Raw genomic sequence first — 27,847 nt, forward strand, 5'->3', positions numbered from 1 at the left:
GACGGAGAGATTGAAGTGAGTGAGGCACAGAAGTAATGGCAGTGAAATGACATGCAAATAGCAAATATGCAATTAAAACATCTACTCACAAGCCAGGCCTCCAATACTCTGGCAGCTGCATTCAGCTCTCTGTCTGCTGCTGTTGACTGACATAAGCACCCACAAGATGAGATGTGTTTGTTTAGTAGGCGTGTGAGCACAGGCTCTCACACACACACACACACAGACACACCCACACACACAGACACACCCACACACACACACACACACATACACGCGCACACACACACACACACACACACACACATACACGCACAGACACACATAGGCCGGGCACATCCCAAAGTCTTTTTTCTGGCGCTTTATAATATAATCAGAACACATCATAAAGCATGTTATAATGGTTTATAAGGTCAAGTATTATATTTCTTCATTTTTTGCATTGTGAATCATCAGAATCAGTGTATTATAATTAACATTGTTGTAAAACAATACAATGTTTTTGTAGAATTAATGATATCACTTATGTTGCATTATAATGTTGATATAAGTCACTCTAAGTGGCTTATTGTTTGACTTCAGTAAAATAAAACACTTTACTTGAATTGACCAGCAATTATTAAGTATAATACTTGACCGTATAAGTTGTTATAAAATGCTTTATAATGTGTTCTGATTATTGTTATTTAGCATTATGCATATGTATGAATACGTATAGCTGTGCAGTGCTATAAGCGGATCATAATGCATTATTAGTTTTTCTAATGCATTACAGACATGGGCGTTCTAGAAAGTGTTAAAATTGAATTAAATGGCCATGTATGGGCACTATCGTTTGTCTCCCTTCCAGCTCGCGGTATTGCGTCAGTTCGGTGCCGTCAGTTATCTAGTGGCTCTAGTGTAAAAACAGCCCAGGGCCTGTTCTTTCTGTCAGATCCCCCCTTGTCTTCCTTTCACTAATTGACTGTGCGTGTGCATGCTTGTGTGTGTGTGTGTGTGTGTGTGTGTGTGTGTGTGTGTGTGTGTGTGTACCTCTTCACTTCTACCATATCCTGTGTTTACGATGTAAACGTAGCGGGTTAGACGGTGGACTGTCTGTGACTCATAATGAGTTATTGTACCGTTCATTCGGAGGCATGACCGCGGGCAAAGCGCAGAGGCCTCAGCGTGTCTGCACTCTTAACAGGTATCAGACAGCGTTACAGGTTCCCACAAGTAGTGGATTAGACAGCACATATTCAGCCCCTCAAAGTAAATACACCTTCCCCTTCTATCCGTGTCAACATCAGTCCAGTGTGCTCTGGTTCAGACTTTGTTGAGGATCACTGGGAATATGAAACTCTCTGGATGGCTGTGCCTTTAAAAACCCATACTGTTCTTTTGACCCCACTGTGTGGTACAGCACAGTCAGAGAGATGAATCATTGTTGGCCCTCCTGTTCTCAATATTTACTCCGAGAAAGTAATGAAGCGACACTAAAACCCTGCTCTGGGGCCAGTCGAATGAAGATCTTTCGGCTTCCGTTTTACTGCTGGCAGGAGATTACGTTGAAACAGAGTTGGTTTTGATGCCAAATAATGTGGCCATTTGGCCAGCACCTCACACTCTACTCCATTCTCTACAAAACCAACGGGGGAGAAAGTGTCTTCACCAAGCAAATATGCCAGCTGCCAGCTTCCCCCTTATACCTCTCTACATTCCCAGCTACTTAATTCTGCTTTAACTGGTCTGGGTCTCTGGATTAGTGCTGGCCAGAATAGTCCTTTATATGAGCTTTCAAGTCAAAACAAAAACAAAGTAGGCTAACTGCACGCTGTGTCTTTTATCTCGCACAGTCTTAGCTCATGTCCTCCACATCATGAAAACAACTGCTTATTTCAGACAGCTCAACTAAGCTGCGTTCCTTTTTCCCCCCAACTGCTTTGTGAGCTCTGTGTCTGCTTGTATTTTCAGCCGACAGTCTGCTTGCTTAATGGCAGCTTTGCTTTGACTTTCGCTCGCTTTAAAATGATTGCGGGTACGCGTGTTTGCTAGCTAGCGTGGATGCTTGTGTTTGCACATTTTTGGTGGTGTTATGTGACGAAGAGGTCTGTTTTGGATCTGGCAGACTAGTTTTAGGGCTCACACAGGGGTTTGTGGGCCGCGTCGAACCGTACTGTCTTAAGGCAGCTCAGCATGGGGCTATCCAAGTGTAGTTAACATGTATGAGGGTGGATTAACATGAAGGCCCCTCTCCTCAGGCACACTCTGTCACAGATCTGTCGGGCCTCTCGGAGACCCCTCACAGCACAGCTCTCATCTGTCAACAGGCAGAGCCCTACTGACACACATAGGAACAAAGGCAAATGCATGTCCATGCACACACACACCTATGCATGCAGATGTATGGCTGTAGATGCAAACATACTGTACATGCACACACGCAAAGACACACAGAAAGGATATAAAGACACGTGCACCAGTGTTGGCCTCAGAGACTGCATCCACGTTGTATTTCATCACAAGAATTTTGAAGTACATTGGTGATTTAAAATGATGTCTGCCTTTCCTTAGACGACCAGCTGAGAGTGAACCGCAGCCTGTCGGAGGCAAATACCAATGATCTTGTATAATTCATGAAAGACAGCTGTCCCAGGTTGTAGAATGACGCTAACAAATCGCTTGTGACATTTAATGAAATCATTTAGTGTGCGTTATCCACATGTCGGTTCAATAAACTAACCAGACAAACAATTCCTTTTTTGTAGTGTTAGTATTTTAGCTTTTCCATGACAAGGAATATCAATAGCCATGCAAACTACTGAATGGTGACTTTAGACTTTCTGTCTATTTAATGGTACATACCATTTCTGTTTATTCACATTTCTTCACGCTGCCATATATTCACAATCAGTCTCCTGCTTCCACTCTATCTTCTATCTATGGGATTTCACTCAGAATCTCCCTCATCCAATCATATCATTGCTGTCAAACTTTAAAACTGTTCTCTGTGCTGCGTCTGGGACACTCTCCGCCACTTCCCCTCCAGTCTCCATCACATAACTGCCCAGTCCTGCACCACATCCCATCATTCAGATCTTCAGCCAACTCTTTTCACCACCATGAGGCTTCAGGGGGAAATATTCCTAAACTAACCATGGCATCTCTTCCCTTTTATATATGCTACGTCACAAGGTCTAATTGCCAAATACGCATCGCATTCCACTTTATTGTGCACCATGTAATGATTTATTACATTTATTACGTTTTCCAGTTTGTATATCTTGGCACAGAACAATGTGCATGCATCATCAAATGAGCTGCCTCTGAAAGATCACAGACGTAACACAGATGGTAAAGTCCCATGCTTTAATTAACTTTAATTAGTACATTATTATACCTTAGTTACAGTTTGTTGTTTGTTGTATTGCATCTCTAGGTCTTATGAAGGCATCCGAGCCAATTTGGTCCCATCTAAGCCACTTACTGTATTGTTTGTGCCGTCATTGTTGAGTTATTCTAAAGGGCTTGCCCAGATATCGGTTGACCAAGCAACCAAATGGATACAGTGCATCACATGCAGCAGCAACTCTGCTCGTCTTAAAGCAAGTAAAAGCCAAGATAAGCTCTTAATGAAGTCGGCATTATGCCGACAGTCACAGAAAGAGAGACTAAACATGTACACATCGTACATGTAGTCACTGACGCAGTCAGCTGCAAAACCACATTATGTGACTTTGTGATATAATCATTATAAATAAGCGTAATCTTTTTTCCACAGTGAGTTCATCACCTTAAGTGAGTATTGTAGGACTATAAGAGTGAGGGGTCATAAATGTGTGGAACATGACTGTCATTAAGAATAATGTTATGGATTCCAGAGGTCAATTGGCTGCACGCTGCATTAAAGGACAGGTGATTGATTCAACCAAAACATGATCGATAGGTGACCCCTATGGAGACCCACTTCTCTATATCCCAGCCTGTGTGCGTCAATTGACTGCGTGTGTATGTATGTTTAATGTTGTGTGTCTATGGGGTGGGTTGCAGGCCAAGCTAGCGGTCATGGCCGCTCAGTCATCCGGGGAACCATAGGAGGCAGCTGCACCCCTCCGATCTATCTCCTGCTTGGCAGGGGGCAGACTGGGGTGAGGTGGCTCAACAGGAGGGAGGGTGGCTAGGTTAGAGAGGAGGGAGGGAGGGTTCGCCAGGATCTCTGGCTGCCTGGCTTCTGGCTGCAGGCGGCATGTCAGCTGGGCCTTTTCCCCAGACCCCCACCGCAGCCCCTCTCTCCAATCAGTGATGGGTGGATGGTTAGTAAAGCGGCCTGCTTTATTGGGCCTTCATTGGGGATTATTGTTATTGAATTATGGAGGGCCTCCCTTCAGACGATCTCTGGCAGGAAGCAGGCCTTCACGCAACTGCTGACGTGTGACGCTTTTTTCCCGACCTCCTCACCCTCTACCCTCCCGCCCCATCCTCCGATACTGCTCCAACCTCCTAGCTTCAGCCAGCACCAGGAAGCATGCATGACATTCAGATCCCTTCCATGAACATACACACAGACACAAGTGCAGACTTGTGCAGGTACACACACTCAGACACACACATTCAGATGGCAAATGAATGCACCATTTATAGTCATTTGCCTTTTGGCTGGCATTAGCCAAGCATTAAAAGAAGCAAAGAATAAATAAATGGAAAGTGTGTGCAGACAGATGAGGTGTATGAAGGGGGTCATATAGGGAGAGCTCTGGGTGGGGGTTTCCTGTCTTTCCATATCGTTGCCTGTTTGTTCACCCCATTCCATCTCCGTCATTGCCCTCAGGATTCTGCATTCCTTACACCCATCCATAAACCCCCCTAACGCTGTCTGGCCTCAACACCCCCTCGCCCCAAACCCTGAAACACGTGTTCAGTAGAGGGGCACAGACCAAGAGACACCCACGAGACTGAAAACCATTTATGCATGTATGAACGTCTACACAATCTCTCACACACACACACACACACACACACACACACACACACGTCATCTGCTCTGCTCCGGCTCCATGCCTTTGTAAGGAATTGAGATTATGACTCCCTATTGTGCTGCACCCAGAGGATTACAGTAGGTGATCCTGGCTTTGCTGATGTCTGGGACCTACGTATATGCTGTAGATTAGACACTGTAATTTATTTAGAATCACAGGATTGGTTGATATCATGAAACTATTATGGATAGACACCAAACTGATTTCTTTGCAGTGATGTTTAGCCGATTATAGTGAGGTAATCTGGTTAAAGACACACTGTTGGCTACATCTGAGGGATTAACTTTATATCCAGGAGCAAATAGTTCATGATACGATGGCCGCCCCATTAATGTTTCCTCTTGACCCTTCTACACACTCCATTCCCTCCTCACATGAGAGAGTTTATGGAGGGATTTAGTGATATTTGACCTCTAGCGACCCCCTCAATCCTAGTAGCTTCACACCTACATGAAAGAACATATGACATATGCGGCTCTGCATCAACACCCATGGCTCTCTATACGTACAAATGATTGGATTGGATTGGTGTCCTGAACTCTTAGAAACCTCTTGAAATAAAGGTCCAAAATGGTTCTTCCTGCAGAGCTAAGGTTCTAACCAAAACAATTTGCTTCTGAGGAACTATTATTGAAGAAAAGTTTTTTTTAAAGGTTCTTTGTGAGACAAAGAGTTTCATTAAGAACGCTTTTCTTCCGAAGAACCTTTTTTGGAAGAAATATTTCTCCAAGGATTGTTGAAACCATATTAGTCCCGGCCCTTTCGGTTTTTATGTAAACCCCTTGAGATATGAAAGTGTTCTCAATATCCTCCTCACTGGGTTCAAGAGAGTGAACATCTTGGAATACAAAAGATTCTTGGGAGACCCTTCTGGATGGGTTCTTGCTAGCACCCTTGTAAGGGCGAAGGCTTCTCTATAAAACCTCCAGGGAGGATTCTGGGTGGAACCCCTTTATGTCGGGTTGTAGTGGAACCTTTGTGATGAGGTACTGCCAGGAACCAAAAATGGATATCCTATGAGAACAAGCCAACAAATCCTGTATGGTTTTGGTTAAGGTACATTATTTCTGAGAGTGAACCTTTTTTTCTGTTCATCATGTAAAATAACCAAACTGAAATGACTGGTGCTTGTCTGTTTACATACTGAACTCTGAACCTAGCTAAAATGTTCAGCTGTACAACCAGCAAAGAGCTCAGATAGTTTTTCTTACCCCTCTCAGGTACATCCAGAAATTCTGTACCGAGCCGAAACTGATTTCTGGCCCATATATTGTACCACAACCATGTGTGATGAGTACACTGTTCCTCTAGCCATGTGCAGTTGTTGGTCTCTCTATTCTCTCACACTCCGCACTGTAGGTGAGCCAGTGAATCATGTGCATAACTGTTGTCGTCATAGCTAATTTTGAATGCACTATAACTTTTCCTTTTCAACAATCCCTTTTGGGAGAGTTGTGTCTGTGTGTGTCTCAAGGGGGTATCTACGGTCTGCCCTCTCTAAGACACAGAAAATACCTGCCAAAAACCGTTAACTAACCAAACACTCCATTGCTCCTCCTCCCTCCTCTTTATTTTCCTCGTCATCAGTCCCCACATATGGACACAGTTATTTGCCTCTTGTTGTAAAGGAACAAAGAGAGTGTAAGCAGAGGTCAGGGGGGGGGGTGAGCGAAATGTAGATGCATTATATCAACGTGCAATGAATCCTTCCCACAAGGTCTCCACTATTCCTATACCCCCTCCCCTTTCCTGTGAAGATGGAAAAACAAGCCTCTAGGTTTGTGTTGACCCAAACATTTATGTGGTTTTTACAGTAAGAAGAACAAGGAGGGGAGACGTGGAGAGAAAGGGTAAAAGAAAAGAGATGTGTTTTTCCAGAAAGAGACAGAGAGCCCTGTGGGATAACAGGAAGCCAGAGAGTTATGGGGGGGATCTGAACCGAGGTACCAAAATATGGAGCCGTCTGGCCGGAGTCTGTGGTCAGCTCATGAAAAAGAGAAAATGGAGAAAGCAAGTATTGTCTGATGTGGCTCCTACAGCTTTTGTTTCTTTAGCTAATTAAAGCCCAGAAAGGACAATATCCCTAATCTGCAAGGTTAGCTCATATTTGAATGCTACATTCAAATCAAGGGACCAATTACATTCAGCATTGAAATTTGAATTTCAAAGCATTCATGTGTGAAAGTAGATGATCATTTCCTCTAAGGAGAATGACCTCATCCTAATTATAGCGGAGTCGTGACAGAGTAAGCGAAAATGACAGTATACTGTAACAGGCCTCCTTTTTGGATTTCACGGTAGTCTTCTATGCTTTCTGGCAGAGGATTTTTAGAGTAACAAAACCCCTCCACGGCTGCTAATGCTAGACATTACCTCACAAAAGTAGATTTGTGCAAAGGAAATAGCAAATCCCTCAGGTAATGTTTAGGCATGAATCAGTCAGTCCAGACAGCAGGAAAGATCATGCTTGCTCCCTTTCTCAGCTCCAGACACAGCAGAGATGTCTCAGTGGAGGAGAAGCAGAGCTGTCACAGCCCTTTATACTTTCACTCTCAATGTAGCTCAAGGCTAGAGCAAAGAGTGCGTGTGGAAGCAGGAAAAGAAGAAGGGTTGGGGGGTTGTTGGTTTAATTCCTCGCGGTTATATGCCTTGCCGGATAAAGAATAGACACCCATTTATACACAAATGGGTGTACACCCTAAGCACGTGCAGGCAAACTCCCGATCCACATTAAAGTATTGCACATATACATGCTAATACACCCCAAGGTGCAGTAACTGATAAGTTAGGGGGCACCTTGCTGCTTCCTGTCTAATTTCAAAATCCTTCCCAATATGCACCAATCAAGCGCACCATCAGATTGTGTTTCCTCCTTCAGGGTGTTATTGTACATCCCCAATTTCTTCATTGCACACACTACGCACACTAACACACACACAAACTGGCTGGCTGCTGACCGGCACTAATGCCCTAATGGCGCTGTCCTACATACTTGGTACACTAGTGTCTGTTTACAACCTCACTCACCCACCCTGAGCTGGAGGCGGTTGGGGAGGAGAGGGGAACAAGATGGGAGGAGAGGGCTGTCTTCAGGCTGCCACCTCAACTCATTTCCCCATGCTATGTATTTCATTGTTTTACTTTGATCCTGAAAGTCGTCAGATCTTAATTTCTATCCAATCAATACTTTCTTCAGAACAGGTATTTGGTTGGATGGAAAGAGAGTATTTGTATTTGAGTTGCTCACACCAGTTGTCAAGCAAAGTTTTGTTTTGCTGCATGTCCATTGTTCAAATTAGAATGAGTTAATTGCCTGTTGTCCCTCTATATTGCTTATTTCTTCCATTCATCAGAATATGCACTCGCTGTGTTCTCTGTGAGCAGCAGACAGTGTTTCTGCAATTATAGGATAATGGCTCATAGAATTTCCCTGCATCTCCCAAGGGTGTCTCCAGTCTGTCGCTTTAAAGGATAGGTTTAGATTTTTTTTTAATGAAATAGAACAAAAGTAATTTGTCTATTTTAATGCAACACTCACATGCCATCTATGTTTAATCTAAGACGGGCATTTTATTTGCTTAGAAATTCAATTCTTAACTTTCTTCTTCAAATTCACTATAGGTAAAAAATCACTTAACAAACATGACAATATGATGACATGACAATATTACCTAAAAGTACACCTACACAAAAATGAAAACAATATATGGACAAAATAAAAAAATAAGATGAGATTAAAATGGGTTAAAAGGTTTAGATAATGTATTGGTACTGTCAATTCAACATGACAGGTAGCGTGTATTTAGTATTTTATATAGTCTATTTACTAGAGCACATTGTTTTCTATTTCATTGTAATGGTTTGTAGCAATTCTTTTTTACAAAATAAATTGTCATTACTTCGGAAGCCTAGATTCAGATTAGTTCTTGATTGAATATAAATATATTCACCAACAGAATAATTGTATTATCTGGGGGAAATGCATATCTCAATGAAAATTAATGGATAACTTTTTCTGAAAAAATGTGCTGCATAGGCTATGAATTAATTACTTCTTTTTTTTTTAGCATTGCTTCAAAAAGTGCTGTTGTGCATAAACTTGATGTTTCCCCTGCTGTTTACCCATTTCCCAAATATGAAAAATTCGATGGCTTGTATCCATTTCTGTGCTTCCTTGGTCCTTACCTGATTATCATAAGTGTCATAGACAGAGATGGTCATCAATGTCTGCACCCTGAGCAGGGCAAGTGCTACTGTCTGGTCTCCTGTTTATCCACCCATCCACTAAACCCTCCACTGCTCCCCGCTGCCTTGGCATACGGACGAGGGAAGCAAAAGCTTTGCAGTGTGATGGAGGTGTGTATTGACCCAGCGAGGCGAGGATGGAATACTAATGGGGTTAATAGAATTAATGGTGCTGTCACCATTGGTTGGGGAGGAGTGCTGGGCTTCTGGCTGGCTACAACAAGCAGCAAGCTGATTGCTTGCTGCTTGTTGTAGCTATACTCTGAACTGTATCACTCTGACTTGTATTCTTATCTTCTGTCTCTCAACATCTGTGTCTGTCTAGTTCTTGTCTTACTCTTAGTCTCTTCTATTCCTCTCTCATTCTCCTTTTAAAAGATTAAAGGAGCAATATACATCAATTAGAGCATCAATATAGAAGCAAACAACTATTATATATGTAAAGATATAATGCAGAAATGTTTACCTGACCAGAGAAGGAAGATGCTCTCCCTCTGTGTGTGTTGTGCCTACTATAGTTCATGTTCGTGCCCGTGAGCGTGCCCCATTGGCTCACTCACGGGCCGCCACTTTGCACTGCTCTCGACGGTGTCGACGGAGAAGCGTAGCACCCGGCCGCCGGTTCTCACTCAGGTAAAAAACGCGAGCTCTGTCAGCACATTTGCTATAGTTTGTACTGTTTGCACTGTTTGCACTGTTAGCACTGTTAGCGCATTTGGCTACGTGCTGTCGGCTCAGACGGCGACATGTTGAGAGCAGTTGAGAGGCAATCGAAATGCTTCCAATCGTGCATTATGCACCTTTAAAGCTGTTGTAATAATGCAGCTTTTTTGCAAATGCCCTTTGTTCATTCAGCTATTGATTTTTATAAAGTGGTTGTGATCTATAAGTCTTTATATCCCTTGTGTCCTTGCAGTGGCCTGATTTGTGTATGTTTGTGCATGTGTGTGTGTGTGTGTGTGTGTGTGTGTGTGTGTGTGTGTGTGTTTATGTTTCTGCGCTGGTCCTGAGGCAGGCAGAGTGTGGGTAATAATGGAAGGTTGACATTTAAAGCAGTGTATTTAGTACCACTGAATTAGCATACTTTAACTGGCTGGTCTATTCCTTCTGGAGAAAAGCGGGCATTAAATCCTGACGCAAGATTGGTGGGCAATTTTAGAGCTTTAGTGAAGATTCATAGAGTACAAAATATGCCGGCATTACACGCACACACATACCCCCACATACACACACACACACATTCATACATAACCCTCTCTACCGTCTTTGTCTCCCTCTTTCTTCTTCAACTTACTCTGACCGAAGTGTATGCCGCTCGTCTATTCTGCATACACAGCATTTTCTTCTCCTGCCGCTTCAGAGCATGTGTATGAGTTATGAGTGTGTGTGTGTGTGTGTGTGTGTGTGGAGGGGGGGGATAAAGAAAGATACTCTGTCACCAACACGTGTCTCTACTGATGAGTATTTCTGATCGCCCGGTCTACATGAAGACCGGGGTAGTTGCTGTTTTGCATGTATAATGTGCAAATAGGGAAAAACATCTGCAGTGTATGAAGTCAATAGAGGACCCCTGTGTGTGTGATTATGTGTTTATTTTCCTTTTGGTAAAAGTCATACATGTACATAAAAAGGTTGCAGGTTGCAGTATTAAGGAGGCTATTTCATCACCTACAGGGAGGGACAAATCTGTTAAGTGTAATTAGTATAATAAAAAATATGGAATATGCAAGCATGATGCCACTATGTGTTTCTTTGAAATCCATCCATCCATCCATTTTCAATACCGCTTATCCTCATTAGGGTCGCGGGGGCGCTGGAGCCTATCCCAGCTGACATAGGGCGAAGGCAGGGGACACCCTGGACAGGCCGCCAGTCCATCGAGGGCACATGTAGGGACATACAACCATTCACTCTCACATTCACACCTATGGGACATTTAGAGATCAATTAACCTGCAGCATGTCTTTGGACTGTGGGAGGAAGCCGGAGAGCCCGGAGAGAACCCACGCTGCCACGGGGAGAACATGCAAACTCCACACAGAAGGACCGCTCCGACCGGGAATTGAACCCGCGGCCCTCTTGCTGTGAGGCGACAGTGCTAGCCACTACACCACCGTGCAGCCTCTTTGAAATCATTTATACAAAATAAATAATAATTTCACATGTAATATTTGTATTTGTATATGTCTCCTAGTTGAGGATCAGCCCTGCCATAATTAAGACTAGTGCAGTGCCCGTTTGGAGCAGGCGGATCGGTTGCCCTCGGTAGTGCTGCTTGCCAGAACCGCTTATCACTTACGGACAACAGCAAATGTGAAGTAGATCGCTATATGAGTCGTCTGGGCCAAAACAATTGTTTTTGAGACTTATTGTTCAAAAGTTAGTTGGCAACACTGGGCTGGTTTTCTTGGTCACCAGACACAAGCAAGAGTATGGAGGGTTGGGGGGGGGGGGGGGGGAGACTGGAAATTATCAGCACACTCTTAACCAGTTCATCTTGAACAATAGGAATGACATAACAGGGTATTTTTATAACCACACACACACACACACACACATATATTCATACAGACTCACACTTTCAGTTGATTCCCCGCTGATCTCGTGCCCAAGGAGAGGGGTTACCATGGCAACCCTTGTCCAGCGGCCTGCTTCTCTTGTCAACATGTTGAATGGGGTCAGACAATGCACCCCCACCCCCAACTTATCAGTAGCATCACTGTCTTCTGAAAAGGACTGATTGGATAACCCCTGTCCCTGATAGTTCATCACACTTTCTTACCCCCCCCCAACCCTCCCTACTCTTACTTGTGTCTGGTGGCCAGCAGAGGTTAAAGGTCCACAGTGTGGTGTCCATCTTACCCTTGTCTCTTTGTGGCAACCTACAAGAGGAGCTCTAATAATCCAATAGCTGCTGCAGACTTTGTATGTTAGAGGTAAGAGGAGGTGAAATGAGTTCTGTCTTTATGGAGCTATATGCGGTCTGAGTTGATGTTATGGTGTTGGCCAAATACCATTTAAAGGCCTCCTCACACAACAACGTCGGCATCTCTCCACTGACTTATTACATCAGTATCACTCTTCGAAACTAATCTGTCGCTTTCATTGATAAATGCCAATTTCAGTGAATTGATTGATAAACTCCTGGGCAGACAGTCAAGTCATGTTTATTAATAGAGCACATTTAAAAATGACAAACACTGACCAAAGTGCTTTACAAAGACATTAAATAAAACACAGAATTTTACAGTTTTACACAATCAACAAAATATACAAACAAATAAATAAACAGCGAGGTCAGAGATGTCTTCTTGATGAAAAGAAAGCTAAGAAAGGAGGGGTCGATACAGTAGACAGGTTTTAAAGATATCAATGGAAGGGGAAGATCTTATGTGTTAGTTCCAGAAATGTCCACAATTTAGATACACTACAGGAGCTTTAGTCGCTAAAACTTCCATTTTTTCTAACAGTGAAAAGGAATATAGAGGCAGTGGAAAATCTGCAACATTTTCCTGAGATGAATTAGACGTCAGCAGCAGTTTTTGCCTTTTTAAATCCAAACGCATATCTTTCTATATTGCTCTCTTATCTTCTACAATCCACAAATGGTGAAGTGCACACTTTTTATGTGGCCTTGATGAAGACTTCATTGAGTGTCAAAACCTCGAAGCGATATATAATACATTCGTCAATAGCATGCTCCCTGACCGCTGGCATATAGATCTCAGTAATATCAACCCCAGCATGAACCATATAGGTTATTCAAGCTCAAAAACATCACAGGTGTAAAAGGTGGGTTGATTGAAGTGCTTTTATTCTCATTTGCTGCGCGGATCCCGCTGGCAATCATTTCCTAGCATCTCACTTCTACCTGCCAATCTTGTCCCACAATTTAAATCTCACAAATCCAGTGGGAGAAATTGAAACAATTTTATCTAATTTGCCCCTCACCTGAACCTTTTCTTTGCTACTTTTTTGAATTACTTTGAAGTATTACCGAGGGAGAAAACAGGAGGTGTGATATTCTTTTCTGGTTCAGACTGTTTGACATTGCTGTAATAGCTTTTGTCAGCCCTGTGTGCTGCCTGTAATAGTTGTGTCATTCCTTTGTCCCTTGCTTAAATGCAGCTTTTTCTTTGAAAAATAATTTGCCGTGGAGAGAATGTTCCGTTATTATAATAATAATAATGATAATAATACTTGTATTTTATATAGCGCTTTTCTAGTCTCAAAGACACTTTACATAGAGCAGAGACAAACAGAAGAAAACAACAAATAGGAAAACAAAAGAGCAAACAAAACCAACAAACAGAACATTTTGGGTAAAAAAGAAAACTGGAGAAGCTGTGCGGAATGAGTCATGTAGTGGAGGGTAGGGTGCATGGGTAGGGTAGGGTGCAGGGGTTAGCAGGTGAAGGCGAGTTTGAAGAGGTGGGTTTTGAGGGCTTGCTTGAATGATGATAGGGTGGGAGCCTGACGGATGTGGATGGGGAGGGCGTTCCAGAGGGGGGGGTGCAGCAGCTGAGAAGGCCCTGTCTCCCCAGGTCCGGCACATGGTCCTGATGGTCTTCAGAGTGTTTGCACCAGCGGACCTGAGGCAACGGGTTTTGGGCTTGTAGGGGGAGGAGGTCTGAAATGGAGGGAGGGGGCAGGTTGTTTAGGGCTTTAGGTCGTGAGTAATATCCTAAAGTCTATCCTGAATTTAACCGGGAGCTAGTGAAGGTTGCGTATAGGACCGAAGTGATGTGGTCATAGCGGCGGGTGGAGGTGAACAGTCGAGCAGCAGAGTTCTGAACATATTGAAGTTTATTGAGGATTTTGTTGGGAGAGCCAAAGAGGATGCTGTTGCAGGAGTCAAGTCTGGAGGTTATGAGGCCATGGATGATAATTTCAGTGGCGGCAGAGGACAGAGAGGGCCATCTATCACTCATCACTTTATTAATATGTTCTCATGGTTGTTTAGCGACAGGGTCACGGGGGGAACCCCAACACGGAACATCTTACAGATACAAAGTAACACAGTTAGCTGCTGAAAAACACTTCAAAATGGATATAATATTTAGTAGATCGAGCTGCGTCCATCTCCAGAAAAAGATCCACCTGCTAACTCATGCAACTCTACTTGGTTCCCCAATTTTGCCAGAATATGCATGCGAGCAGGAACGCAGCAGAAATATACTAACTACTGCCTCTGGTTCAGGAAATCTAATGCACGTCTTGACACAAGAAATAGTATGGCCCTAAGTGGCCACAAGTGTTATACCTCTCTCCAGAGCTATTGGCAACCAAAACACTGGGACCGGAGGAAAAGGAGCAACGACACGCACGGCAACTCACCTATAAAGGCAGTACTGGTGCGAGGAGTTATCAAAGCTACCTTACTGATAATGGACATTTGTTCAGTCAGTGCACAATAAATACCAACGTGCAAATGATGTAAATAAAGAGCCAAATAATTAAATCAATGTAACTCGAGCCTTGCTAATTATGCCAGCTGTTAGTTTACAACTGCTGTTCCACACCAACCGCCTTGGTATGTGCAGGGCGCCAGCCATTATTATTTATCAATTAAAAAAATATATTTCAATACGAATGTGTCTAAAACTTTCTCTTTGCCATACTTGATGGCCATTTTAAAAGTAGAATGACACTATCAAATATACAAATTACTAAATATAACGGTGAGAGCATCTACTGTATGTAACCGTCCGGGTTTTATCTTGACAGCGTATATTGTGAAGGTGTTGTCTGCACATTAAAACTGAACCAGGGCTCAGTAGTCATCATCATCTCCAGGGCTGAAGTGTGAAGGCTGCTGTTTCTCAGTTGGGAGTAGCCACAGTGCCCCCCCCCTTCTATTGCCAATTTACATTCCTCAAAACATCCTTTCTTTCCATTCTGTATTAGTTTAAGCCACCTCATCTCTCTCGCCGGTAACTCCATCTGCTCTATTAATCTCTTCATCTGTTGCGTCAACTTATAAAGGAAAACGTATTGTGGCGTCAGCGATTTAGTTTGTGTGTGCAAACCATTTTTTCTCTCAATGTTTGAGTGCGAGATGAGTAGAAAGAGTTGCTTCTCCATTCTGGCGAACCTCATTTTTTGAGGGCTAAGCAGAAAATCCCTCCCACCACATCCCTCCGCTTTTGCTCTCTCTGAACCTTCTTGGCCTGCATCCATCACTGCCGCGCTGGCCCCTGTTCAGTGTTTTAATGCAGAGCTAAATATAGGCCTTGCATTGTGCCGCTGTGCTTAATATGTGTGTTTGGGTTGATTAGAGTTAAGGCCTGATCTCATCCTACCACAGAGCCTAAATGCATGTGGTGGTCTCTGGTTTCTATTTGGACTGGGGGTACGGCGGGGGCACGCAAACAGGGAAACGTGCTGATATAATCATGCCTTGGGTTGTGAGTTATGTGACCGAGAGAAATGGCAACAATACGCCGCTAAAATGGAATTGAATGATTGTTGGATGAGGCTATTATAGAGACAGCTGTTGTAAGATTGGTTGTTAAGACGTGCTGGTATTCTGTTTAATGGGATGTTTGCTTTCGATATTCACAATCAGAAAACAAAAAAATTGGCAATTCGAAATGCTTATCATGTGTGATTTGTTGGTCATTTCTGTCCAGTCAGATGAGGAAAGATGTGGTATAGGAGAGGGTTAACTGCTTTGCACATGGAGTGCAGAGGCAAATCAATAGGCTTTATGGTGCCTGGCCAAATATATGAAGTAATTGCCCTTGTATTGACTAAGGGCTCAGGCCATTTTAGAAGATATTATGCCGCCGTGTGATCAGGTTAGGGTGAGAATTACACTTGTGTGAAGAGTGGAGTCTTTGTCTTGATCCCTGTGTCTGTTTCTTTCATTTCCCCCTCTCTTGCCTCTCTATCCCTCTGTAGTTTCTCCCTTTTCTCCATTACATTTCCTCCAATCTGTCCATTTTGTTTCCCTCTCCCTTCTTCGCTCTGTCTCTTGTCTTTCCTTACGGTCCTCTCCTCCATCACCACAGAGCGGCCTCTCTGACCCCAGTCTGTCCGATGGGAAGTGACACGTAAAGCATATAGGCAAGCCGGCTAACATAAGCCGTATGGGAGCTTATATTGTACAACAGGAAGAGGAACCAAAGAGACGGCGTGCTGGGCTGTTGAGAGCCATCACAAACGCACACGGCACATTTCTGCTTGGCGCTCTCTACTGACACCAGAATTCTTCAGCCTGACACTGGTGATGGATTAGATGCGTTATCGAGGCGGAGAGAGGCTCCATGTTTTCTCCCGGTGCGTGGAGAAAGAGAGAGAGAGAGAGAGAGAGAGAGAGAGGGAGGGAGACGCACACAGCCAGCTGAATAGCCATTACACCTGAAGCAAAGAAATACAATAGCAGTCTGCTAAATTTCATGCTGAGTTTCCAGGACAGACATACGAATAGATAAAGGTAGTGAGTCAGGTCGGTACACAGTGTTCTTCTGCCAACGAGAGAGAGAGAGAGAGAGAGAGAGAGAGAGAGAGAGAGAGACATTACGATGAGCGCACGTGCAATAGTCACATCGCATAGTCAGTCAGTATTTCCCATTTATTACATTCAGTTTTATAATAAACCGTATTTATACATTACACTTCTCAACGGGTGGAGTCCGCCCGGAGCATACAACTGGGTGTGTTAGAGACGGCAGGTCGTTGTGGGAGGATCCTCTCATGTGCTGGCTGTGCTTGCCGGGACATCGCCATTCATATCAAAACAACCAATATGATAATAATAAAAGATGTTTCGAGAGCACATACTTGTTCATTCAGCCTCTTCATTTTGCTCTCAAAGTGCACCAGATTGATGCATTTAACAACATGTAACGCAATATGTATGTATGCCGCAGAAAATGAAAATATTGCAATGTCAGATTTTGCCAATATCATGCAGCCCTAGTGTGAATGAAGTCAGGCATTCATGTGCCTCTATTCACACAGGAAATAAGGATTAATTTGTCTGCCTGGCTGGTGTCTGACTCCTGGTGTGTTGGTGATGAATCCCCTCCCCCCCACCCCCCCCCCCCCCCCCCCCCCCACCCCCCAGGGTGACTCATGCTTCCAGTCCACTCACCCTGATGCAGCTCCAACTCATGCCCCAAAGGGGCTGACTTCATCCTAGGCTGGACATTTTACATCCCTCTTCAAGGGGGACTGGTAATGAATCTGTCAGTCCACCTCATACCCTAGTGCCACCCGTCTTTTACACGCCTTGTAACATGCAGTGACCACATCCACATACTATGTGTGTAGGTAGACGTTGGCACAGTGGTGGATGTTCATTTTGAAGCAAAATAGAATAAATGTGTGGGAAAATGTATGTTTTTCCTCCTCAAAGTTGTGCTTGCGATGCCAAACTGATGTGGTGAGAGTACCCTGCTGTCACAAAAGCTTTTCAAATCACAGAGGCCTCCTGACAAGCTTCACTGTCTCATGAAATGCTGTCAGCAGTCTGTCACACTGTCATACTGACCTATCTCAACATCCAATTCAAGACCATTTACTGAGGCTAAGATTGGTCCTATCAGACATATTGGATTTGATTGGATAAGGTATATCATTTTCATGGTCAGATCTCTCTGGCTTGTGTCTTTTTCAATCAGCATGACCCCACTTTACTGCAAAGAGTTGCCTCGGTGGTAAAGGGTCACTGTATTTAGTTGTGTGAAAAGGTGTGGTGGTGTACTTTCGCACAATCTAATCCAGTGTGTGGGATCAGCCAGATACTTCAACATCCAAGATTGCTGAACTGGATTAGCGTAGATGCAGGAGATAGCTGCCGAGTAGACAAATAAGGGAGTTCACCTTTGACCCTCCACTCTATCCCTCTTTTGTTGGGCACAATGTGTTACTGAGTTTCTCCCATGAAAGCATAATCTTCTTAAAATCAACTCCCAGCATACTATTTTGGTACGTGGTCCAGGTGGAGGAACTACACTTTGACTCAACCCTGGTACAAGGTGTTGGAGTGTGCTGCACACTGTGGTTTGGTGAAGGTCGCCATGCGAGGGTTACAGTCTGCTCCATCAGCTAAAAAGATGGTAGTAAAATAATATACACCCTCAGAAGTGTCTTACGTGTGTGTGTGTGTCCTGTTTCAGAAACACTAACCTCCCCCAAGGCTAAGGTAGGAAAATAGCTTTTTTTCTCCAAACTGAAAAGAAAGCAGCTCTCAGATAATTGTAAGCAGCTGTGGCCTTTAACGGAGGAGCATTCTTCAGAAACCGACGGGCTAATGCTAAACCAACACTTGGAGACAAGCTGTAAAACAGAGAGCAAGAATATCAGTTATTCAACCCTCACAGTTTTGCAATTGAATTAAAAGACTCAGTTGCTTCTCATACAGCCGGATTATACAGTTTAGAAATTAATTTTGGCATTTTGCATTTGTAGCATAATGGTGTCTATAAGTGGGGGGACCTGCAGTTTGAGCTTTGTCCTTTCCCTTCTGTCTCTGAGCAGCATCCACAATGCACTGCAAATACACATTTGATGCGCTTTTACCGTGGGTTTATTCAGCACTTTTCATTCGTCACATTGCTTCACACAGACTCACATGGTTGGCGTTCCTGTGTCTGGCGCAGTGTTTAAAACCAGTGAGACCAAGGGAGAAAGAGTGAGCAAGAGAGAGAGCTAGAAGGGCAATTTGAATTGGAGTTTGGTCAATCTTCAAACATTTTTCCAGGGTGCTTACATGGTCTGATCAAAAGCACCCCAATGGCACAGGCCCCCGTAGCCACAAGGGGAGACCTCTGATGCCACTGCCATGGCTTCCCTGCTGGCCAAAGCTTCACCGCTTATGCCTGACTAGGTGCTGCAACGTTAAGTTCGTACATGGATTTGTAGACTGTGAGGTTAAACACTGTGTTTTAGCTTGTGATTGCTCTGATCAATATTTAGTTTAGTTGTTGCCCGCATCAGAAACAGGACGTGTTTTTCAAGAGTGCAGGAACACGTTGTTGAATGGAAGAGCAGTGTGACTGGGCCTTAACTTCTGGAAAGCATGGTGAGTATGATAAGTACAATCTTGGTCAAGAAAAACAAGATAAAACTCAAGAGTAAATCAATAAACAATAACTGAACTTAAAGGGCCAGTGTTTAGGATTTAGGGGCATCAATTAGCAGGGGAACGTGTAATCAGTTGGTTTCAATCTGCAGCCACTGCTTCATGCCACCAAATCCTATACACTGTTCCTTTAAACAATACTTGTCTGAGTTTTGAGTTATTATGCACTATATATAGTGGTCTCACCCACTTTGTCACAGGTATCATCCCATCCAAAGTTATGTGAAAGTGGTTTTGTTTTTGAAAACTAAATATGGCGACTCTGCGTGTGATCCAGGATTTATAGGAAGGCCTCCTACTCAGTGACGCCTGGGGACATTTATTTCTGTCCTCTAGGCCTCTTTCATAATGGTCCTGTGCGTCTAGTTGGATTCGTTTGTGTAAAGGATATCTTATCCCACGTGAATATCGTGAAAATCTGACATTCAGGACAGAACATCTTTTTCTTTTCACAAATATTAACTACACAAGCCATGGTGCCCCCGGGGTACATGTAGAATGTGTTTCAACACTCTCATGCATCTTCACCTTTCCCCCCCTTTCTCACTTTAGTCAGTTGCAGCTCCCCGACACTGGTGATAGAGGACGACCAGCTAATGGCTGACCAAGGATGTGTCTCTGGGGCAACAGGGTTTTTTTCAGTGGATGGATTCTCCTAAATTAGAGGCGCAGTAATATTGTGAGAAGGGCTTGAGGGTATGAATCCAACCTGTTAGCAGCATTCTCACCCAGCCTGATGAATAATGCAGGGTCAAATGGGACAGACAGGGCACAGGTTTAAGTACCTGAGAGAGCAGGCTAAAGACTGGAGTAAAGTGATGCTTTGGAAATGGATGTGTTGGGACTGAGACCCGCTGACTTACGTGATGGATTCTGTAGGCGAGTGCAATGGTAGCGTGGGAGGGAGTGAGGGAGCGAGGTAAAGAAATGGAGATGGAATTATTTTGGATTTTTTTTTTTTTAATTTTCCTCTCTCTTTTTGTTATTGTTGTATCATTCGCCCACCCAGAGGTGAGCCTGCCCCTCAAGGTCCCTCACATTCAACCCACACACACACACACACACACTCACACACACATTTCTTCACTTCCTTACAATGCTGTGGGTGTGTGTTTGTATCTGCATGTGAATGTTACAGTTTGCCAGATTTATTGCTCATAAAGAAAAAAACAGCTTCTTAACGTGAAAACATTTGTGTGTACGTGATGAGATGGTGTAAGTGCTTCGGGAGTGCTTGTGTCGCTTCAGTTGATTCAATTTCGTCTGTGCATAAGTAGTTCAACAAAAATGATCCTGAATAAATGTATTTGCTGAAGAGTGATAACTTTGCATGATTTATTAAGGTTATTACTAATGAAGAAGATGGGTCATGGGTGGTTGGTAGGGTTAATAATTTAAACTTATAGAAGCCTTAATTGTAAAGTGCTCTCATATATAATTACAATGTCCTGATTATGTTGCTATACACATTGCCTATATTGATGGAATACAATTACAGCTCTGTTGGAGATAACACATGTGATGTGGTATCATTATTCAATTTAATGGTTACCTTAATTGTGATTAGGCACACTGATTATTAAGAACATTTTAAAATGGCACTTCATATTAAAAAGGTTGCAGAGCCCTGCTCTAGAAACAGCTGTGTGTCTGTGTGTGTGTGTGTGTGAGAGAGAGTGTGTTTCTGGCCAAATGGGAATTTAGAGGTCCCTGGACTGTGGTGAGAGACTCTGTGATAGCGATCTGATTCAGATGAACTGCAGGCGTGTAGGGGCAAGGTCGGGTTATCTTGTGATCCCTAGTGGCGGCCTGCTTGGACACATATCATAGCATGACAGACTGCTCCTATGGGTGCACACACACAAATGCACAGCACCCACACAGAAACAGTAGAGAGAAGAGCAGCGCTAGTCTGGCCGTGCGCCGTTGACATGCTTTATGGATGAGCATATTTGCTGAGGTCTCCCTTCACACTGCAGTGTCAGTAACCAGATGAAGACTGGCAAGGCCCCCCACATCCGGCCGTTCTCCTCCTACATATGGTTTTCACATATGTCTCCTTTTCCATGTTTGGCTTAGCCTGCCAAGGTCAGACGTAGGTCAGCCGTGGAAGGCTCAACCACTTTTGAGCTCTGCCCCTCAAATGTGCCTCCTGCTGTCGTGTACTGGGCTAACCCTCAAGCTTTGAAGGCAAAGCTCCGGGGGCTTTGTGTGAACTTACATCCCGCTTCTCCTACTTGGAGCAGTTTGACAAACATACATACACCAAGGCCTGCGTGCATGCGCGTGTGTGTGGGTGTCTGTGTGTGTGTGAGTGTGTGTGTGTGTGTGTGTGTGTGTGTGTGTGTGTGTGCACTCATTTCTCATACCCTCCCACCCCCCCAGCTGATCTTCTTTTGACAGAAATATGACCTTTACTTTCTCCTCTGTGATGCTTTATAGTGAGTCTGCTATTTGGTGCTGTCAGTATCTGAATAGATAGATGAATGTTTGGGTGGAGGGTGGCAGGCGGGGATGGACAGATGATAGAGTCATCAGCTTTCATGGGTGGAGGAGGGCCTTGTGACATGTGACATCACAGAGACATCTCTCAGGCCCAGCATCACGAAACCCACGCTGCCCCTCAAGATTTACTGTCATGGTTATATGTTTGTCCAACAAGTATCTAGTGAATAAAGACAAAACAGGGCCCATTTGTGTCATTTGTGTCTTGCACCTTGAATAAGCCATAAGAAGGCTTTTCCACTGTTTTTGAAGTTGGTCTTGGCCTCTTGGTCTTGGCCTCTTCAAGCCTTCACAGAGGGAATACATTCATCTTCGGGAGAAAGAGGAAAGGAAAACAGAGCTCAGGTTTCACAAAGGTCGAACAATATTACCTCATAATTTACAGTTTTACAGTTGCTGTAACCCCATCCTATATGGAATCTCAGGGGGCTGACAGAGAATTTGATTCTCAATTAATTATCTCTCTAACATTTTTTATCCTTTAGTCTTTTACTATCCAAACAGCCCTCGAGGAGTATCTCCACCTCCTCCAATCTCCAAGTTGCTAAATGATAATAATAGATTTGTTTTGCAAATACTACTTGACCCTCGACATCCCTTTCAATCATTCTTCGTCTCTTTTGCTGTCATACTGGTATAAATACCTTTTTCCGTTCTGTGTTTCTCAGATTCGCGTTGACGGGCCTCCTCACGGTGGTGTCCAGTATGAGACGATAATCGTCATCAAGGACGGCAGCCCCGTCCTGCGAGATATGGCTTTCTCCCTCGACCGCAACTACCTCTACGTCATGTCTGAGAGACAGGTAGGTGTTGGAAAGACACATGCATGCAAACCTGTTCACTAAGTGCCCTCTTGTGTGTGTGTGCGTGTGTGTGTGTGTGTGCGCCGGTGTGTGTACACATGCACGCATATGTTCAAATGTCAGGAAAAGTGTGTGAATGTGTGTGTGCAGGGCCCAAGGAGCCCACCTCTCAGCATCATGAGCATCACCACCCGCTGTTAGCTATAAATAACCTGGGTGGCACAGCGGGGGACTATATGACAGCATTTGATAATGAAGGAGAACAATGAGGGCAAGGAGAAAGAAAGAAACAGAGAGACAAGGAAAAGACAAGGTAGAATGAGAGAGAGAGAGAGAGAGAGAGAGAGATGAAGGGCACTTTCCGGCTGCCTCGCTGATGCAGAGTATGAAAGGAAGAGTGATGAGGGAAAGAGGGACAGCTGGAGTAGTATACGACTTAGAGTAAAGAGAGACACTAAGCAAAAAAGAGAGACAGAGTGCAAGGTCATCCCATCACACTTCTAATGAAGTGACACAGCATTGCGGTGCGGGGGGGAGCAGCCGATAGCCATCGATGCAGCTGACATACTAAGTAGGCAAAAGGCGAGGGGCAGGCGAGGATGGAAGGGGACACAAGGACAGAGTAGGGGTGAGGAGAGGAAGACATGGAGGGATAGTGAAAAAGGTGAACAAGAGAGGAGAGGAGGAGCAGCTGCAGGGGAGCGTGGCGGCGCAGCGGCCCGAGAGACAGACGACGTGCGATGCTGTCAGCGCCGGGTGATTGCAGTTCTCTCTTCTTATCTCTGCTTTTAACACACTCAACAACTGGCTGGCTGGAGCCTACAGGTTAGGATCTGCGGTGGGCAGATGTGGTATAAAGGAGTTATTTAGGCAACGGTGTCAAACAGGTTTATGATAATCTACAGCATTTTTACCCCCTTAGCGCCTGTGACGAGCTCATAGCTGTGCTGTGTGTGATTTGTTCGTGGGGGTTATTTCGAACCCTTTGCAAGTTTCATTCAGAAACTTTCCTGCTGTGTGAATATAGATATAACATTGTCAAATGCAATCATATCACCAGTAAGAGCCCCATACTTCAACCATGAGATTTGTAAAAAACTCGGCCAAGTTATTTAAAATATCAAATCTCTTGTTTCTTAACATTTAGTAGTCAAATCCTCTACATCCACGCACAAACACAGTACATGCACATAGACAGTAAGATGATAACTCTGCAGTAAGGTATGACTTTGAGTTTGTACCGAGTCTAAAGTCTGTTTCCCATATTTACTAAATCCTTTATTCACACTCATTCTGCAGATGAAACAAGCTTTTGATGTTGAGCTCATAACTGCTAGTCATCTGAATGAGAAGTGATGTTGGCGAATATTATTAGTATTCAGCACGTAGACTCCTCTGTCTCTCCGGGGGTTGGGGAGGATCGAAACAGACACACACACACACACACACACCTACACACGCACGCACACACACACACACACACACACACACACACACACACACATACACACTTGCTCTCAACTATTTTGGGGATGTTGACTTGCGTGTTACAGGAAACAACTCAATAATCACGCAAATTGGGATTTTGGTTGGCCACACATGCATTCAAACTTTCTTTCATAAATTGGGCAAATTCAACATAAACTATACATATTTTGTATAAATGTGTCTAGATAGAACCACACATAATGCATAACATTATATGTATTCTGTCTGATGTGACCTCTTTCTACTCGGGGTGAATTAAGGATAATAGTATTACTAGCGTTCAGCGATCTCTATCTCACGGTTAGCCTAAATGTCACCTCGAGCTCCACTTGAAGTCAGACACACATGACATCACGAGATCCGTCTGGTCTGAGCTGCGCTTGTTCCCATGTGCCTGCTGGATGCCGTCTGAGGCCGAGCGCATGGTGATGGGAGACGGTAAGAACAAAGGGAGGGATGATATCCAACAGAAAGCAGGGCTGATTTGGCTCCGGTTGCATTTCCGACTCTGAACAACAAAGAGGCCCTCTGTGTCTGGCACAGTGGGAAAGAGAGGATACAGAGAGACCAAGAGAGAGAGACAGACATCCAATGAGAGTGAGTGAGGGAGAGAGAGAGAGAGAGACAGAAATTGGGAGAGCGAGAGTAATATTTGCTCAGCGAGGCCATGCTCCACAATCTGGGCTCTCGCTCTCTCCAGTCCTCACACCTGTCTGTGTGTGTTGTGGCGGAGCTGGGAGTCGTGGGATGTGCGAGGCCTTTGTAAACACAAACATGCAGACAGGCACCCACAGAGATGCACACAAAGCACATGCTCCCTCTGATTTCATTTGCATAGGTGCCGACACAATCCACTGGCTCTTGCAATCACATGTACACTCGCACAAAAAAGAAAACTATAATTACAGACACATGCGAGCACAAGTCTCCCATTCAGTATTCAAAACGGAATCTCCACAAGGCTTTCGAAAGGCTTTTCATCTCGCCTTATTCTCTCACCCGCACATATATATATATATATATATATATATATATATCATCAGTGTGTGAAAGAACTTTCTGCTTACTCTCTCTCTCATTCTCATTTGTTTCTTTCTCACACGCCCACACCAGACACCAATCATTCACTCCCCCCCCCAAATATATTTAATAGCTCCCTGTTTCACATTTGATCCATGGTGCTGCCATGTTGCATGTGCTTTTGTTTTGTAGATACAATGACAATAGCATCCACCATATTAATGATCTGGTGAGATTGACCCAATGCGAGGCAGCGCAGTGGAACTGATGAAAAGACCTGGCTCACTGACTTTCTCTTCTAAGGAAGCAGTACAAATGTGTGTGTGTGTGTGTGTGTGTGCGTGTGTATGTGCCTTCCTGTAGATTGCTGTATTATTACTGACAGTCCTGAAATACGTAACAGCAGGTTTTCATCTCACGATCTTCATCTGTGTGTATCCACGATGGTGCCTTAATTGAAAAACCTCAAAAACATTCTCGTCATCTTCATCGGACTCACACTTAGGGCTTTGTACCTTACAACTGTCCTTGTGCACCCTGTGATTCTGCAGATCCATTGTATGGATTTCTGCCAGATCACATGTCTGAGTCGTGTTGCGTGTGTCTGTGTGTGACTGCTTCTATATTTAGACCAATCACCCAGCGATGTTGGTACTTTCCTGGGAAGCGACGCCGGCGGCAAACGCAGTGATGGAGAGAAAAAGGTCGAAGCTTTTTTGGGAGATTCAGCTGAGCTGCCTCCTCGACTTTTCCCCCCCGCTCCTCTTCTTCTGTCTTTTCCTCTTCGTCTGCATCATATGAAATGCCCCCTGAAATGTTTTACATTCTTGAAACCCCTCACTGCAGTTATTATTGCATCAAACGCTGTGGATTTCAAAGTGAATACCACATCTTCCACTGCTGTAGCTAAGCATGCACGTGTATGTGCTATACACATTTTACATGGTAAAGCACAGGGGGCTTTAACCTTTATCTATAAGCCATACTTTACATACAGCCAGAGACAATGTGCCTACAGCAATACCCTGAAGCCATAATAATTCCAGTATAGGCTCTATCAAACAGGTAGAAAGAGTATCCATGTGTGAATGGCAGCTGGAGCAGAGCTAAACCACTGGTGCTTTTGCCAGCTCATGCAAATTCAGTGAGTGTTTGGCCTGGCTTAGTCACCACCAACTGGAGCCTGTGACTTTTTCTTTGTCTCTCATTCATTCCTTAGCGCTGCCTGAAAAGATTTTTGAAAACACCTTCATAAGGCAAAGAAGAAAGCACGCAAAAAAAGCACACACAAAAATGTAATGGTTATGCTTTTATCATATCTTAATTAAATCTGAAAGAAAAGAGGCAGGTGTTGACTTTGTAATTGAGCTAAATGGGTTTTGTAATGTTGTATGGCTGTGGCACACAAGAGTACATAATAGACCTGAACAAACTTGATAGTGTTCCCAGTGAAATAGTGGCCGTCTAATTGCCAGCTCTTTATAAGGATAAGTGTGAAATTCTTGCTAGCATGACCAACTGAGGGATACTGAGCTGGCTTGTAAAACAGACTTGTCTTTCATGGACAGACACACAGTCCTCCCCCTATAGAGGCGTTCAGCCATGTGCTGCTGTCACTCTCCAATACACCCTTGGCTCTTTAGCAAACATTAAACCCCCTCGGTTTCCAATCCTTGTACACCACCCTTCCTCCCTTGCCCAGCTCCATGTATGGAACGGCAACATTACAGCTCACAGATTATCAGAAAAGAAAAGAAGTCTTCTTCTTTTTTTTTTCAAGCCTGGCAATTTCTTCCAGGTGCTCAGCTGTGAAATTTGAAATCCATGCATGGATTCTTTCTTCTTCTTTTCTTGTATGAAGCTTTTTTTTCAACCTGTTCTCCATTCAATAACCCCCTACCTCTTTTCCTCAAGAGTTTTTTTTGATTCTCCTCCCTCCTTCTCCTTATCCCCCAGAACCTTTGTTTGGATGCTGTGGTTAGATTAGGAGGAAATGGGTTCAGTGGTTATCAAGTCGAGAGGAAATAGGATTCATTCACACCTCGTCCAGGCTTAGATTATCTGAAACTCTACTGGCTCATCATTATGCAGGACCTTGGTGTGTATGTCACTCTGATTTTATGTGTTAATGGCCATGGAACACATGATGGCTTGTAGCCAGGCCTTCCACTGTGAACTTTAGGTGCTGCAGCTTGTGCAGACTTTAAAAAGAAAGTGACTAGCAGCAGCGTTGGTGTGTAGAGCCTTTTGTTTCCCGGGTTTACTGTTTACACTGTCCCCAACAAGCAGATTGGACTAGCTCATGTCCAGACCACTCATTCAAAGACCTGAGAATGTGTGCATGTTGTGTGTTTTTCCTCGTGTGTTTCCCTTTAAACCAGAGCTTACTAGAAGACGCTTGCTTTCTTATCTCAAAAAAGAGGAACAATAATATGTTGTGGAGTCGTGCACACATTCGGGTCAAAAATAATGGACACAGCAGTTGGGCAAACAAAGTCAAAATGGCACAGGGACAAAAGATTAGAGCTTTGTGTCTACTTCTTCTGAGCCCCTCCTTCTTTTCCACTGTTTGGTTAGTTTGCCGTCAGGGCTGAGTACCGCTGGGGTTTCCGGCGACTACCACAACAAGTGTTGCCTGGCTGTCCCTTGACCCTGTGTCGGCCTCAGGGCAGGCTGTTTAG

General features: G+C 44.0%; 1 protein-coding gene across 1 annotated transcript in view; it reads left to right on the forward strand.

The window, feature by feature from the left end:
* plxna2 (plexin A2) overlaps positions 1–27,847 on the forward strand; it is a 146,106-nt gene that overhangs the window by 24,337 nt on the left and 93,922 nt on the right. Inside the window, exon 3 of the mRNA XM_034537733.1 lies at positions 22,524–22,658. Coding sequence (XP_034393624.1) covers positions 22,524–22,658 — 135 coding nt within the window. The remainder of the gene's footprint in view (positions 1–22,523; positions 22,659–27,847) is intronic.

Source organism: Cyclopterus lumpus, chromosome 7 (genome assembly GCF_009769545.1).
Source record: "Cyclopterus lumpus isolate fCycLum1 chromosome 7, fCycLum1.pri, whole genome shotgun sequence".
In the NCBI taxonomy this organism is placed as follows: domain Eukaryota; kingdom Metazoa; phylum Chordata; class Actinopteri; order Perciformes; family Cyclopteridae; genus Cyclopterus; species Cyclopterus lumpus.